The sequence below is a fragment of the Corapipo altera genome, unplaced genomic scaffold, assembly GCF_003945725.1.
Source record: "Corapipo altera isolate COAL_440 unplaced genomic scaffold, ASM394572v1 48b, whole genome shotgun sequence".
Lineage (NCBI taxonomy): Eukaryota > Metazoa > Chordata > Aves > Passeriformes > Pipridae > Corapipo > Corapipo altera.
The window spans coordinates 15,389,245-15,406,452 of NW_020884884.1; the positions used below are offsets into that span (position 1 = coordinate 15,389,245).

The following is a 17,208-nucleotide window of genomic DNA, read 5'->3' on the forward strand; positions in this document are numbered from 1 at the left end:
AAGCAGTAATAGAAAGTTAACTTAATGTGGTCACTATGGAGTTCTGTTTACCTTACAAACAAAAAGAAGTAAATCTGCATGACAAGTAAAGTCCATGGACAAGAGAAAGAGCGCCAGCTTTTGCACTACAGAAATACAGCGTTCATGGGCCAGTGTAAACGGAAGTGGTTCAATTTCTGGAGTTTCCTTTGTTGTTGATACTTCTGTATCTAAAGAAGAACGAGGCCATTCTGCAGTTCTACGCAAGCGTATTAAGTCCTTGAAGTGCTGCAGAAATTAAATTGGAAAGAATAGTTACATTTTAAAACTAACCTCTAAATCTTTTCCCAGTGAAGCAGTGATGCAGCAATAACAGTAACTGTAAGTCTTCTTAAGAAAATACAAGAAAATCTAAAAATATTCGAGAATCTGGAATGGAATTCAGGCGTTATTGGCAGCAATTTGCTTTGGCAGCATGGTATCTCAGGTGACAAACTCAAAACCAAATCCAGTTGTGTAGAAGTGCCAATTAAGCCTTTATGTTTGCCGTAAAACATATTGCAAATATGTATTTTAGAAGTTTTTTTCATATTTCCACACCTGTACGTAAAGCTATGGTTACCATGAAGCAAACTGCATATAAAGATAGCTAATATGGAAATGCACTCTTACAAGAACACTGCCTTCTCAGTTCTTCACATTAGATAAATCATCAGTAATTTCTAAAATTCTTAATACTTCCATGGTACAAAATGTGCATTAGCCACCATAAATTGAACTAGTTTGATAGTGGATCAGGGTTCTAAACTACAACCTTTTGACAGAGGGTCTACAAATTTAAGGGAGAAAAGAAGGTGCTTTTATTTATCCTCTCATGCACCAAGGGCATACATTTAGCAGCTCAGCTCATGGTATCAGCTGCACTAGCAGCCATTAGATGACACAAATGCCTCTTACAATCTCGCTTGAGAAGGAGCTACTGAAGTAGACCGAAGAAAGAGCTATTTACTAACACAAAGGTTTCAGCTTTCTCCTAAATACAGTACATGTTTTAAATTACTCACAGCTTGTCATAACTGAAAGTGATTAGTAGGTGAAAGAGCAAAACCTGCATGAAAGGCAGCTATCAAGTATACGGTAATACCATAACTAGAAGTTAAGAAACGGCAAGGGGAAAGTTCTTTAGTTCCATATGGTTTTTTGATGCAACATAGCTGCTATAAAGTGAAATTTAAATAGCTGGACAGTATAGTTCAGCCAGTGGCTCATCTAAAGATGTCTCAAGGGGGCCACCAGTGGATATAACCTGCTGGAATAAAGCAGAAGACAGTGCAGGAAAGAACAGCTCATGACAAGCATGGTTAGTGAAAACTTAGGGTTTTATTTTTGTGCTACTGTTTATTTTTTTTCCCCATCTTTACTGGAAACTGTTGCAAGATTTCCCTTTAGATTGCCTGTAAGGTCCAACACTCTATAATCTCTTTCCATAGACCTACTTTGAGTCATCCTAACAGACATGAGTACTACTGAAACTAGTGAGTAAATATTTAAAGAGATATCTCAGTTTGGTAGTTAGAAAGATTTATACATTTTTTGTGTTCCTTGCAAAGTCCATGTTGTCATCTCCAGAAATCCCGAAATTTCAGCATCTCATCTCATAATTCTTTAACTACCACAACCACACTCAGTATCTGGGGCTTACTGCAAGATGCCATAACTTAAGCAGCAAGTACTTTTAGGAAGCTACGAAGCTTATGAGAAAGTTTAAAAAAACATTCTCAAAAGTAATATTTATTAGTTTGGGGAGACATAGGCATGATTATTTTCTCATTACTCAACCAGAAAAGCATCCAGAAGAGCATCAAGCATAAAAGCTAGCCATATAAAGTATTATTTTACGTTTTCATTGGTGCATGTCATCCAAAGTTTAATGACATGACTGGCATTCCTAAAGCTACAAGTTTATTAGTGATTTTGGCCACGACTACCTAAAAAACCCCTGCAGAAGGATAAACTATTTTTCACACAGCGGTAAATTTCCAGATGGCTGCTGTTTTCAGTATTAGAATACACCTGATAGCAGCCATGATGAAACAACTTTTTTATAGTAAGGTCAAAGTAGGACAAAAATGACTTTGCAGGAACAGGTCTTTTCACACAAAGGACAAGAAGTCAGTTACAATCATACCTTTGAAGTAGCCTGCTTTAGTTTTGCCTGTTCTACTAAAAGTTTGTATGATGATCCTTTGTTGCTTTGTATTTTCTCTTTTTCCATCTGTTCCACCAAAGCCTTCTGTTTTGCTTTTAATAAGTTAAGTTGCTAAAAGAAAATGTTAATAGGAATAAATGAAAATTTAAGCAATAAGATGTTAAAAGGATCAGTATATGTTCATATGACAGCAATCTTCAGTTTGAATTGTAACTTGAGTTTTTAAAATACTTTTAAATCACAGCTTAGGTACTTGCACTCAGGTGTACTCATATTTAGAAAGTACATTATATTTATTGTCTAATATGAGCCACAGAGTGCAACAGTACACTTCAACATTTGTTCTTCCAGTAGATCCCATGCCCCATGGTTTAAGACAAATGTCAAAGAAGTTAGGCAGCCTTTAGCTACAGAACCAGACCAACGCAAAAGCAAGGCTGAATGAGTCCCAAGGCCAAAGTTGTTCATTCTAGAAATGACAAATCCTGTAAATAATATATATTTATGTGAAAATAGCCACTACCGTGCTGGAAGTCACCTGTTTATGATGCACAAGTTGTTTTCTGATCTTTCGGGAATACAGTCTATCTAGGCTACTGTTGCCTTTAGTAGATCTGCTCAGACTCTGAGTGTGAAGGCTATTGTTTATAAAACTCCACTGGTTTCCTAATGCAAATAGAAAAAAAAAGGATATATTAATCCATTTTATTAAATCTCACTTAACTCCAGAAATAAGTCTTTGTGTTTCAGCAAAGACTCATCTCAATAAACCAAATACTAGCAAAACAAGCAAAATCTAACTCTCTTAGTGTTATGCAACTATCACCCCTGACAGTAATATTTCTGTGTGATTTTAAAATGCAGTGGTACCATGTTGATTTCATTATTCTTAAAACACATATGGAGGTTAGTAAGACTGTCCTAAATAAAAATATCTGAACAGCTTCATAACATACAAACTTTATGTTTTTATTTTTAGAAAAGATGTTCAAAGAAAACCACACCTAATCAGCACAATAACAACAACAAACTAAACAAAAAATGCATTTAAAAATACTGGATACAAATACCAAAACAGTATGAAGTCATACTGTTGCTCTTTCTAACACTACAAAGTGTCTCAACATGGTGTACTCTCAGTTGTATAGTCCACAGCCACAGGACAATATACAGACATTTTACAATCTAAAAATCTATCCTGCTTTTTTTTCCCTTTAAAAAAATGAAAGAAATTGTATTTCTAATGAGAAGGGAATGCAAAGAAGCAGACAAGAGTGCAAATAAAATTATCATAAAATCCATTTTTAAAATCTCATTTTCAAGTGAATTGAAAATACATTTTTAGTATTTGAACAGTTCCTAAAGCAATACTCATAGAAGCAAGTTTTGATAATAAGTATGATATACCTGTCAAAAATCGTTCTCTCTCTTTTCCATTCAGAGGTTTCTTGGCCGTGGCTGCTTCATCTTCAACAGTAGCTACATAATCCAGTAGTCTGGACACCAGCATTACAACCCAACTGATCATGGGAATGTCTAAAACTCCTTCAAAATAAACAGATTTGAGAGCCTTAATTTGAAACCATAATAAACTTCACACATACTTTACTAGGCCACTCCCAGCTTTTTTTTTTTAAAAAGAGGATAAGAATCTGAGAACTCAAAAATGAGGGGAGAAACCAAACATTCAGTGTAAAACTTAGATGCAAAACAAAATGTTCTCTTAGTTTGATGAAGTCAGAAGTCAAAAGCCTCATCTCTACTATTCAAGCTAAAAATTGAGGAGCATTTTTTCAAAAAAGTCAAAAATTATATGTCTAAATTTCCTAAATACAAAATGCACAATGACAGCTATTTGCATTAAAGCACATAAACCAGATGTCTCAAATTCCATAGTGTGAAATTCCTCCATCAACCAGGGCTTCAACAAGACAGTTACAACCGTGCACACAAATACCTTAAGTTTTATTTCTTTATTAGTGTATTTCCATGTAGCCATTCGAATAAGAGGCAGGAAAGCCAAGACTGAGTTCAGACTAGATTAACCATGCTGATGGCATCAATGACTGGCTATTGCCTACTCCAGTCCCACACTTCAAATGCCGTGTTTTTGTACGGGCAGAAAGGAAAAAACCAGATCTTGCACATCATTCAAGAAAAATCTTTGTGAGCGTGGAAAAGTCTAAATGAACAGTTCTAAAGTGAACTCATGAGTGTTCAACAAAGACCAGAAACCTACAAATAATGACCACTTAATGACAGTCATTATGCAAATGGCATACTTCTACATAATGTCAATACAGCAAAGACACCAGCACTAGAGGTTTAACGCACATTTTCATATCTGCGCAGCGTGCTGAGCCACATTTAACTACACTGTGCTTTTCATGCACTGACTTCAAAAAAGTTTAATTAACTCAAACTATTATTAAGTCCAGATCGAACAAGAAAACTAAGGCACAGAAACGACTTGTCCAAAATCACATGTAGCTGGCATCCAAGCAACAGGATGCAGCCCGACCTGTTAATTCCAGTTTCCTGACCACACTGACAGAAAACAGCCCACCCCAAGCAGGCAGAAGAAGAACCCGCACAGGTAGGTCCATAACAGGACGTGAACAGGAACAGGTCTAAATTGCAAGAACAGAAATGAGTAGCAGTGGTGACCACTACACACCTTTCTAGTTGGTAGAATAAAAAGAAAGGAGCCTGTTGCAGAGTGAAATACATACCTTTTCATACTTGACTTTAAACAAGAGTATTTCTTTTCATATCTCACCAAAAAAAAAAATTCTCAACTTCTCTCCCTCCAAGTGTCTCTCAAACTTTTCAACTTCTCTCCACCCACAACACTCACCTCTCGCTCTGATTGTCCTTTGTTTTTTGACTTTTTCCCCGACAAGTTTTCACCCTCTGACCCTTAGTTATGTGTGATAGTTCTCAAACAGGAATTTCTTCTGCCATACCTGATGCTTCCACCACACATAATATTGCCCTAGTACTCACCTGTACTGTCCAGGAGGAAGGAAGCTGGAAGACCAGCAAACAAAGCTCTGAAGTATCAGTTACCTCTGCTTCCTAAAGTCCTCCATGAGGACAACTAGTAAGGCAAGAGCTATGAAAGGAATTGGAAGCTGTGGGGAGAGTGCAAACAGAGGTAGAGGAGATGTAAGCTTGGGTTTGCCTCAAACTAGTTAGAGACTACAGCAGGATATGGCCATGATAGAGAAAGCACATGGTAGACCAATGGAAAGCAATAGGACAGCTTCTGACACCAGCTGTATGTTTGTTTACATCAGGAGACAAAGTAAAAGTAAGGACAGAGTCTCAGCTGGTATCTACAGACTTCACAATACTAAGAATTTTAAACAATGTATCTTCTGTGAGGCTCCGCTACATATACATAACAAATGAAGTAGCCTACAGTGTGATGTTTTCAAAGTAAGACTTTGATTCAACCTCGGGGTGGTTAAGAAAACACCCAAAGAAAATCGAGTTCAAAGACTATAATTTCAGTAATTTTCTGGGGTCAAAAAAATGTAAATTCCTCATAATCACCAAAAAACCCCAAACTCCATGTAGCTTGCAGAAACCATATAGATACACCTAACAAAGTTGTCTTCATATCTGTGTTTCACCTCAAAAGCTTTAAACTTAGAAAGAATCTCATGAGCAAAAAGGGGTATTTCTTTCCAAAATGTTAAATTCCAAAGTCACTAGAGCTGTCTACACATTGGATGCTCCCCACACTCTGTCAAAGCTTCCTAACTGAACTAAAATCGATCAAATAGATTTTGCTCAGATTTAAATGGGATGGGGGAGGAATCTCTTTGACCACCTAAAGAACAAGAAGATTCACCACATTTTAAAAGACAAGTGTGTTTTGGAAATATAAGTAAACAAGTAATTTCTTCTTTTATTACACCAAAAACTGTGAGTTAGTCTCTCAATTTTCTAGCTTAGAATTAATATGAAAATAGTTTCCCAAATTAGAGGGCTACCTTCAGTTCTTCTGTGCACAGGTAAATGAGGTTGCAGTGGTGACAGCAGGTTATCCAGGAGATTAAGCAAACTTTCTAAAACACCACTGTTGCTAAGCGATCTTTGGCCAATGCAAGAAAGCAACATGAAGACCCTAAAAATAAAATTTACATATTTAAGATTTTATCTCTTTTCCAGATTCAATAATATTCTGAAACATCCCTTACAGAACAATATTGTCCTAGGCTTTCATCTGAGACACAGATTGCTACAAAAAGCAGTACTGAGGCCCAGCAAGTGAACTGGATTTCACGTCCTATTTTTTTAAGGTTAATGCAGCATTTTAGGGTGAACACTTTCTCTTTCACCCTCAAGAGGCCAGCAGAGCCTTCCACACCCAAAACAAGATCTCATCCATTTCATTTGCTATTACATATTACTGAATAGCTGGGACAGATAATTAAATCCATGTATTCTTATATCCTTGAATTAATTAATTTAAAAAAAATATGAAAATATAAATGTTGCTGTCCAAAGGCAGAAAGCCACTGAACAGCAGCTATGTCTGATTAAAACAAAATGCTAATGTTTAAAATATCAAAGACCTCAATCAGTAACCTGAAATAACCAATACATCTAACATTTGGTGCTCAACTCTACACATACTTCTCTTATCTCAGTGTAATCTTTTGCATTAAATGCTAACAGTGTGCCTTCCAGTCTCAATCCTACTTCCAAATGCAGTAGAAGAGTAGCTCTATGATGAGGGTACATTTAAGCTTGATAAAGGAGAATGCCAGTTTTGACACTTGGGAGCAATCCTGCTAGTATGCAGAGATCTCCAAGTAAGGAAAACCAGGAACTTATTGTAGTGCAAGCACCAAATAGGTGAAATAAATAACTGCAATCAGACATTTATCATTTGTAGTACTTTTTTGGGTCTATTTCTTAAACCAATGAGAATGATGCATAAGTATCCTTCAGTCACATTTCGTCAATTCCAATGTTAAGTTATGAACAACAAAATTACTTCAGTGATCCACAGGTAACTTATCAATATACACTTATATCTTACCTGTCCTGTGGGAAAATGAGAAGTTGTTCTGAATTGTATAATTCCTGCAGTACGTTTGAGAGAAACTGACCCCACCACCTTTCTCCTCCACAGAGCTGAACAAGCAGAAGGCCAGTATGCAATCGTATCTTTGGGGTTCCACTAATACACAGGTGTTTAAATAACTCTTCACAAGCTTGAGCATGAAAAGTACTTTGCAGAACCACAGGAACCGAGTGTCCTTTAAAAAAAAAGAACAACTATGTTTAAAAAGACAATGATTTGAAAACTTAGCAACAAAAAGTTTGCAGTAAGTTTTTTAAATGACTAGGATTTGACTACATGGCACAGGAGGAAAGGAGGGAATACATGGGGAGATGGTAACTCAAAGACCAGGTCATTTGGTCAAAATCAAATCAATTCCATGTCAGTGGAAATACCCTCCACCCCGAGTCTACACAAAGTAAAAACCAAACCATCACCACACTTAAGAACAAACTTAATTACAAGACAGTAAAAATTGTACAGAAAATTACAAGACAGTAAAAAAAGCAAAAAGAAAACTAAATCAAAACAAAAACCCCACTACTCCTACTAAGACTTTTCAATTTCAATTCTCCAAGAATTCTTTCAACGACAAGCTTAGGAAATAAAAATCTTTACTGGATATTAAAAAATCATGAACTGAGTAGAGATACTGGTTTTATGAATTCCCCCCCACCATCTTCCTCGAGGCAATTTCTGCTTCCCCTGCCCACTTCAAACTGTCTAATCAATCTCCAGTGCTGCAAATGCTTCAATGCTTACAGATCCTTCCACAAGGTGATTCTACTTATGAAAACAACATGAGTATTCTGCCTGAGCAGTTTTTTATTACTTCAGCAAACTGAATCAGCCCACAGAAAGATCATGTGACTATCTGAACAAAGGAATATGCAGCCAGGACTACAGAAAAGGGAGAAGGACCTTGACACCTTCTCCTATATTTTTCAGGAAGTGGTTAAGTCAGCTTAGTGCCACTGATGAAACTGTACACTTATGTTACTAGCTACTAAAATCATAGTAGATGTAGCTTTGAGCAACCTGCCTAGTAGATATCCCTGCCCATCACAGGGTGTTGGAGCTAGATGGTCTTTAACATCCCTTCCAACTCAAACATGATTATACATTTCTATGATTCTACATCTAAATATAGTTTAAAAGATTCACAGTAAGAAAGTATAGCTCAAGAAATAGAAATACTTGTAAATTGTTTCTAAAATGTGACAAAAAATAAAACCTCAAAAATATACTAACCATTGGAAGAATGAAGCAAACTAAGCAAAGTATCCAGTAAGTATCTAATGATGGTGCGTAACTGTTCTGTGGATGACATCTGAATCAACTCTTTTGGATCAGATTGCTCCTTGAGAGTTTTCCTGCTTGCACCTAAAGCTACTTTGAGCCTCTGAACAGCATGGTGAGCCAAGTTGAGTTGAAGCTGTAGCTGAATGCAATCCTGGTAAGCAGAAAATACTCTGCTATCTTCTTCTACAGCCTTGTCTGGCTTTCTCAAAAAGTACTGGGCATTGTTAGCACTATTGAGTGGTGGCAGGTCAATACTCTGCAGAAGAATTTCTAACCGATGACAGGCCAAATTGTACCTAAAGGGAAATATTCGAAGAACACAATTCAATACACATTAGCAAACAGCAATATATTTGACAGTCACCCTGCCAGAAGACAGTTTCTGGTCCATTTTGAATACACTGTTAAAACAGAAAAAACATACAGTGTAGTCTTTGTTACTGCTACAAAGATATTCGCTGCAGCAACCCTAGGACATAGGCAGAGTTTTCTTTGGTCTGAAGAATATAATGGGAAGAAAAAAGATCTGTAACATTATTATATCCCAGTGTTTTACATCAAAATAACTAGTAAATACACATTTTTTTCTTCTAACCTGCACTGTATGTCTTCTTGCAATGCAACCATCATTGCCAAATGTTGGTCAATGTCAGGCTGATTTGCAGCTTCACCTTCTCCTCTGAGGGGATCGTGCATTAGTTTCAGCTCATTTTCAAAGGGTAATATATAGGTATGGCCATAGTAAAATCCTAATGGGATTTTTGCTCTGGCATTTGTGCTGCCGTATCGACCAATAACAGTGATCTGAAAGAGAATGCAACCACCTTGTAACACAATTGTAACAAAACAGGTAAAATAAACACCAAGTCAAAAACACATCAAAAGGTTATAGCCAAGTAAAGTTTGGTCTGAAGAGATTTTAAGTGAAAGTTCACATAGTAATAAATGTCAAGACTTTAAAAGATAGAGTATGCAGTCTGTTTTTACCTTCATAAACCTGCAAACTGGAGGTGGCAACAAGTCATGTAAAATAAGTGAGTGTGTGCTAATGTCAGTAGCAACTACCAGTCGCCTCCCATCCACTTCTTCTCCTAAAGTCCAGATGTCAATTGACAAAGAAGCCAAATCTCCACAAGTGGGGATCAAAACATCCGTCAGTAATATAGGTCTTCCAAAATCCAAGGTCACGAATCTTCTTGCTCCTAGAGGAAAAACACAGGGTTGCCTAAAATACCAGTGTATGCTAACCGGTGAAGAGATGCTACTTCTCCAACCATAAAGCCATTGTTTATATATTGTTTAAAAGGTATATTTGAGGCTAAAAACACCTGCTCCATCTCAGAAACTCTCACTACAGTTTGCACACTTGGAGAAGAAAATTCTGGCTTCAACTCAATAAACTTTTTTTGCTTTTTATGCACTATTTCAGAACAGGTGCTTTGTCCAGAGAACCAACGTATTCCCCAAGCCCCAGGATTTTTCAACTGTCACCAAATGTTGGGTTTTAAACCTCCAGATATGACAGAATATAAACTGAGAAATATCTATTCTCTGGAAAGCCAAGTGAAACTGTAGCTAAGCAACTTACGTAAGGCCCCAGAAAATATTCCATTTCTTAATAGAAAATGTGTCAAAATAATTATTAGGAATTGTGGTTTTACCTGAGTGCATTCGCTCTATAATAATTGACTGATGAGGCGGAGGTTGAAGAAAGTGTGAAGCATGAGATATTGCAAGAGCAAGACCAGATCCAAGTGGATTCTGAAGAGTGGAAAAACATCAGTAAAATTGATTAAAATCTACGCATTTATAATGGGCTGTTCTCTACAAAAGACTGTAAGAAAACCTCTTGTGATTTAAATATGCACAATTTTGACAACACCTCACTACATTTAGATTTGAGCATGAACCATCAAAATATATTCAAAGAATTAATAACTCCTTATACAGTTAAGATAGCTCTAATTAAGAGAAACCATTCTCTTAATTAAGAGAAACCATTCGAGGTACTATAACATATCTTGCTTCCTTAAGTCCTTTTCATATTGTCTAAATTTAGTGATACAGTTTTCACATCTCACCCAAATAAAACGGTATTTACTAGCACTCAAGTACAAATTAAGACCCTGGTAATGCTTACAGTATCTTGTTTCTCTGAGAAAAATAAATGAAAATAATTACCGTTCTAGACTTGCTTGTATTTTTGTTATGTGCTGCAAGGTTAACTGGTGGGGGGTCAATGACTGAACCAGGGAAAAGTTGAGCAAGCTCAGCACTAATAACAGCAGAAACTGCTTCATTAGGTGGAGTCAAAGGTGGAGTCATGAAGAGAGGAGTTGTTTTTGGTGTGGGTGGAATGACATCTGAAGGATGAATGAAGAACCCTGGGGCTGCTACTGGATTAGAAGGCACAGAGTTGTGAACAGGACCAACTGCTGATGCTGCTGCTGCCGCTGCTGCTGTTGTCTGATGTAATTTTGCTTCCAGTTTAGCTTTCTGTGGGGAAAATGAAAGCAGAGTATGTAGCAGATAATACTGCTTGTGAACACAGGAGTAGTACTGAGCCACTAATTCAACTTTTATTATACAACTAGATTTAATAAACCTAAGCTCCTTTCAACATAGCCATGTTAGATGTCCAACTACAAGTTGAAAAATTAAACTCTATTTAATTTGACTCACTTGCTGAGGAACATGAGTAATCAACTGGAGTAATCAAAAAAATAATAAAACCCCTACCACTGATCAGCAAAGTAGAGCCAACACAGTCAAGCCTCATACTGACAAGAGCTTTTTTACTGGTACTTCACTGTGTCAGCAACTGTCTTTTTCATTTCAGTGAGTTTTTTCAAATTCAGACTGATACACTTACGCATTAAGACTTAGTTTTGACTACAAACTCCCAACCCACCCTCAAAATACACTAAAAACAAGTCTGAAAGACCAAAGCAGCATGGGAGACACTCTCAGCACTTTGTTTAATAACAGTGATCCAGAGTGCAGAGCTGTTCCTTCCTCAAATACACTATGGAGAAAAAAAAGAAGAAAAAAAAAGGCAACTAGCTTTGCAACTACTTTGTCAGCTTTCGAAGTTTAGAGACAGCACTAAAATATAGCCAAATAGCCTCCAACCTGTTGCTGAAGCTTCAAAAGCTGCTGCTGTTTCTCTTGCAGCACCTGGAGCTGTTGCTCGGCTGAGGCCATTGCATGAGAGAGAGACTGCAAAGCTACCTGGGCTGCTGAACTCAGTGCTGTCGAGGCTTCCCCAACCGTTCCAGAAGAGAGGCCACCAACTGCTGGGGTAACCCCAAAGGTACTCACTGGCATGAAACAAACAAAACAAACCAAAACATGTATGTAGAAATTGTAAAACATTAAATTCCTTATTAACTGTTCAGAGTAATGTAAAAACAAGAGAAATATCTCCTTTCATCCAGTTCTTGCTATAAAGTAATACCATCTTGATTTACAAAGTATATGGTTTATAGACTACGCACACTGGTCATACATTCAACACTTGGACTACAGAAAAGCCACCTCATGCTCCGGAATTCTTCCATCACATAAGGCTGTAAGGTAAAGATGCAAGCTTGTATGTTATACTCTCTGACAGAAACAAATTGATTCAAGTTAATAAATTTTTAATCCAGTTTGTTTGTTAAGCCCCAAGAAGTTTAACTTCACATATAGCAACTACTTAAAAAAACCATGCACAAACAAAACATTTCAACACTTGCAAAACTACAGGCAATCTGTTTGTCAAACAGTGTTTCTATGTCCAACGAAAAATATATTGTGGAACAATGCTAAGTAGAAAAAAAAGAAAAATTGTATATACCAGTAAACGTACTTGCATCGTCCCTTTCTATTCTAGTTCCATCACTTGTTGAAACACAGGTAAAGTGCAGAGGTTCAACTTCCAGAAGTCCAGTAAGGGAAGTAAAACTACCTTCAGCAGCTGCACAGCTACCTATTTTCCCATTTCCTGAAAGAGAAACATGTATCTGCATAATCAGCAATGTTTTCTTGATAGCAACATTTCAAGTTATGAAGTGTTGAAAGGGACAGCTAAACATAATCTACGTATTTTATCAGTTCATGTTGTGGAACAAAAACCTTAACATTATCACATCCACAACATAAATGGAAGTGTATTTTAAAAAGGATAATGCTGCCAAATCTTAACAGAGTATATTAATAAGTCAAACTATCAAATGTGACAGCAGAAATGTAGTCTAACCTTCTTAATTCCAGAAATAAATTATACATGGATGCTCTATTCTTTCTACATTGAAAGCAAATTAGCTCGCAAAAATACATTGATGTTACTACAAAGGAAGAGGAAGAAACTATCAGACCAACTAAGATCATACACCAATTTAGTATAAAAACTAGGTTGTTAATCAATTTCCTAAGAAGTTCACACAGTTGTATGGAGGGAGACATGGGAAGGAGAAGGACAATAGTATACAAGAAAAGGAAAGGAGTCACTATGAAGGATGAATATGCTTGCTATAAAAAGAAATTTCCTGACAGGTAAAAATTATCTAATTCTTTGGACATTCCATGGCCTAAAGATTCACTTACAAACTAACCTGAGAGGATAGATACAAATATGCTTTTAAGGTATTTTAATGCCTCTGAAGCAGAAAAAAATACCCATCAAACGTGTAATATGTAAGTAGAGGAATGCCATATAGCAGTTTCCCAACTTTGGGAAAATCCATTTAGGTTTCCCTACCTACATAAGTGTTGCTAGTCTAAATGAATAACATATCTCAAGGAAGCTACTCCATAGAGGTGATGCTTAATAGAGATGCTTACTAGATGACTCTAAACCAGGGAATGAGAGTAGCCTTTCTGTTTTATCTCTACCCTTAGATATTCTACAGGGTAAGAAAATAACAGATTCCAGAAACAGATTTTTTCCTTGCCCTAAGGCCATAGGAAATATAGAAGATATCAGGCAGCAAGAGACTCTCTTGAACTTCAGCTTGGCTGCACAGCTATGAAACAGATGGAAAGTATAAAACCAAATCTTCACCGAGGGAAAACATTGTAACAGAGAGATTTATCAGCTCTTCCACAACAGATTACTGCTAAACATACGTACCTGACAGAACATCAGACAAATCGATTTCATCTGACTGTACTCCAATGCTGCTGTTGTATACATTTTTACAAGACGAGCCACATATTTCCAGATCAAACAGAACTGGATCAAAAGGTGAACTATATAATCCATATCTGCAAATGGAGTAAGACAAACAGCACTATTCAAACCATAAGAATTTATATAAAATAATTTACAGAAAAAGGCCAAGTATTTCATCACCAGGATTTATTATATTCTAAACTATTAATTTGATATATCTTAGAAATTATCATTTACTTATACTTCATTAAAGTAATTTATTAGATGGCCTTTTCAAACAGTTTATCATGCTAAACAGGTAACTCTTTGTTACTAAATAGTTTTGAAGATGTAGTCCTGGAAACATGATGCACAATCACACTCAGACATGGAAACTAGAACTACAAGCCTTAGACAATTAGCCACTATACACAGGCCTGCACATGGTAAATCAGACATTTGTCTGAAGTCAATAAAAGCACAGTACCATTCCAAAACAGCAGAAGAAATTCCACCTCAGCTTGTTCTTCCAGCTGAAGCAAAAATTTAAAAGGAAATGCTGCTAGGCATACCAATCAACGCTTGCAATAACTATCTCAACAGAAGAAAACTCGTAACACTTACTCTGGCAGTGCTGCAGGGGAAAACATAGAACCATCACTCAGGTAAGAGGGTGGTCCCAAATCAATTAAGGTTTTATAAGCCAAGAAAAAGGAAAATCAGTGTTGGTTTGTTGTTGGGTTTTTTTTGGGTTTTTTTTGTGTACCAATACCTATTACCAGCAACTGACAAGAGGAAAAAAATGGAAATCAGGCTAAATTATTAAGCAGAAAAGAACGAACACGTGTGTAGGTAAAAAAGCGAGAAACAAGACTCTGCACCTTGACTGGCAAGAGACAGAAGAAATATGAAATATTTCCACAAACACACCAGCAGGGACAGTAAGTTCTACTGCTTTTTCCCTCTGCCCCCAAGCAGTTTCTCTTTTCTTTAGCACGTGAGGAAAGCCCCCAACAGGTAACGCTGAGAAGGCTGGAGTGTTTACATGTCTTTTTTGATCAGGTAGTCACAAATGTGTAAATGTCTACATGAATACAACACCAGCAGCAAGGCAGAACAGATTCCAGACTTCTCTAAATGTTAAAGTGCTTCCACATTAGCTGGGCTCAATGTTTTTTTGCCACAAAATACTATGAATGTAATTAGTCAGAAAATGGTGAATGATGTTACAAAAGGGCAATAATTGCTACAGATCATGTGAGAATTACAGTTTAACCCATTTCATGTGCATTTCCCAACCAAGTTACTTACAAGGTAGCAAATTTAAGATGACAACTTTATACTAAGAACAACACAAAACAGACTTGGTTGCTCTCTACAAGCCTGCATTGGACAGGACCAGTGCACAGGGCACATCTGACAAGACTGACCTGTTAGCTGCCTGACCCTGTTTCATAAGCAAAGTGGCCACTGAAACACACGAAAATGCTCAGACAAAATTCAGTGGGGTACCTTCACAGCCTGTTTTACACCTCAGATTTACAAATTCAATAAATAGGTCAGCTCAACACTAACACAATACTTGCATGATTTAAATGAAGAGTTTGATTTATTAAGTAAGCTTTGTAGAGTTGAGTCAGAATTTGAATGTACAGCAGAGTGTTAAATACATTCTGTCCAACCCACATTAGCTGGTTGGAGCATGGTGCTAATAATGCAAGGTCAAGGGTTTGATCTCCATACGGGCCATTCATTTAAGAGCTGGGCTTGATGATCCTTGCAGGTTCCTTCCAACTCAGAATATTCTGTGATTTCAGAAAGCATAGCACCTCTTACCCATCCTTCAGCAGGAATGATCAGGTTCACAGTTTTAAGCTGCATTAGCAACACATTCTCAAAAGACTATAGAAGTTACATCAATGAAAAACCAAAGAATGAATCAACAATGTCACATAAAACCCTATCACCCTATTCAACTGTGCAGTAATGAATACAAAGCATGCAAAATGCCTCTTCCACTTAACTCCTCAGAATATGCAACTGGAGTAATGTCTAAGATTTTGTGTATCACAATACAAAGAGGATAAGGACCAAAGAAAACAGCTCAAGGAAATGCTTTAAGAATGACTACAGATCTGGAGAACACAATCCATATACAAACAAACCCTGGACATCCAAAATTTGTTAAGAATGAAACAATCTGCTCTCCATCGCCAATGTGCCAAATTGGACAACACAAGCACTAAAAGGCTTTAGTTGTAGCAGGAGAGATTTCAGATTAGATGTGAGCAGGAGACAGTTCAACTGTTAATGATAAGAATAATTAAGCCATGTAACACCTTACAATATTTAGAATATTTAAATTCCACACTTTTAAGAACAAGTTGGAAAAATTTTGTCAGATTTGTTAGAGACAAATCAATCTGTTTTGTTGTAAGACAGCCTAAAATACTGTCTGAAATCCATTTTTTTGTTGTTATTTGAACTGCAAATCATGTATCACACCCAATTGCCCTTATCCTTGCAAGTTTTACTTGCTCTGTTGCAGCACATGATAGTAAAATGAGTACTACTCTCCCTGAAGACAACATGGATGTGAAGATCATTTAACTAGACATCTGCTTTTATCTGACTACCAGATGTTAGACTATTGCACCTGGGACCAATAGAAAGAGGAAAAACACAATACTATAAACTCTGCAACACAAATGCACACAAATATGATAAAATACAACTCAGGGAGAGGGAAGGGAAAAACGGCAACAGCAAAGCAATGGTTGCCTACTAATTTCTCTTAAAGAAACCCCCAAATAAAATGACAGTATTCTCTTGATCTGTAGACATATGAAGGAAAGGCCAGTAAATTTTGCTTACATTACTAAATTAAATCAAATAGTAAGTCCTTGCTAGAGAGCTATAATAATCAAATAAGGAATTAGACAGATGTGTCTGCTGCTTTTCTTAAGCTAACTATAGGGTTACCAAATTAAAAGAGAATATAAATTTAGTTACAAGAAAAAAAAAAAAATCAGTAAAACACCATCTAGAAACATTCAGAAACCCTAAGCTTGAAGGATACCAAGAACAGAAGCTCACTTCAGAAATCTTTCCATGACATGCAGACACTTGTGCTCACCACTAAGTGATCTGAAATATCACATGTACCCAATTCAAAAGTAGGCAACTGGAAAGGAAAAAACCCTTCCACTTCAGATATGCTAAGGTATTTGGAAGCACTCTTTATGAAGGAACAAGTCAATTCCCACAGAAAGGTGCCATTTCTCATGTCAAGTGTAATTTTCACATTTTTCTCCTCCATTGGGTTTCTAAAGAAAATTCAACATAAGAACACAAACCCTTTTTTCAGTTCAAAATTCCCAATCATCCAGGTACCATTTCTATTGCTGGGATAAGTTTTCTGATCAACTGCAAGGATTACAGATAGTGAAATAAATGAATAACTACGAAGAGGTATGCAGTAGACAGCATGATAAGGATCCAAGT

The 17,208-nt window shown here is 36.7% G+C and overlaps 1 protein-coding gene across 8 annotated transcripts in view; it reads right to left on the bottom strand.

Annotated features, from left to right (window-relative positions):
* The window catches only part of BIRC6 (baculoviral IAP repeat containing 6), a 172,705-nt gene that overhangs the window by 102,269 nt on the left and 53,228 nt on the right, over positions 1-17,208 (bottom strand). For 3 of the 8 annotated variants that reach the window (XM_027641288.1, XM_027641284.1, XM_027641291.1), the window contains exons 22-35: positions 13,684-13,817; positions 12,409-12,555; positions 11,703-11,890; positions 10,752-11,066; positions 10,232-10,331; positions 9,558-9,772; positions 9,166-9,374; positions 8,520-8,866; positions 7,245-7,464; positions 6,190-6,323; positions 3,596-3,733; positions 2,712-2,854; positions 2,168-2,299; positions 52-267 (exon numbers count right to left, since the gene is read on the bottom strand). In XM_027641288.1, coding sequence (XP_027497089.1) covers positions 52-267; positions 2,168-2,299; positions 2,712-2,854; positions 3,596-3,733; positions 6,190-6,323; positions 7,245-7,464; positions 8,520-8,866; positions 9,166-9,374; positions 9,558-9,772; positions 10,232-10,331; positions 10,752-11,066; positions 11,703-11,890; positions 12,409-12,555; positions 13,684-13,817 — 2,638 coding nt within the window. The remainder of the gene's footprint in view (positions 1-51; positions 268-2,167; positions 2,300-2,711; positions 2,855-3,595; positions 3,734-6,189; positions 6,324-7,244; positions 7,465-8,519; positions 8,867-9,165; positions 9,375-9,557; positions 9,773-10,231; positions 10,332-10,751; positions 11,067-11,702; positions 11,891-12,408; positions 12,556-13,683; positions 13,818-17,208) is intronic. The other 5 variants (XM_027641287.1, XM_027641285.1, XM_027641289.1 and 2 more) reach the window with 5 other exon arrangements.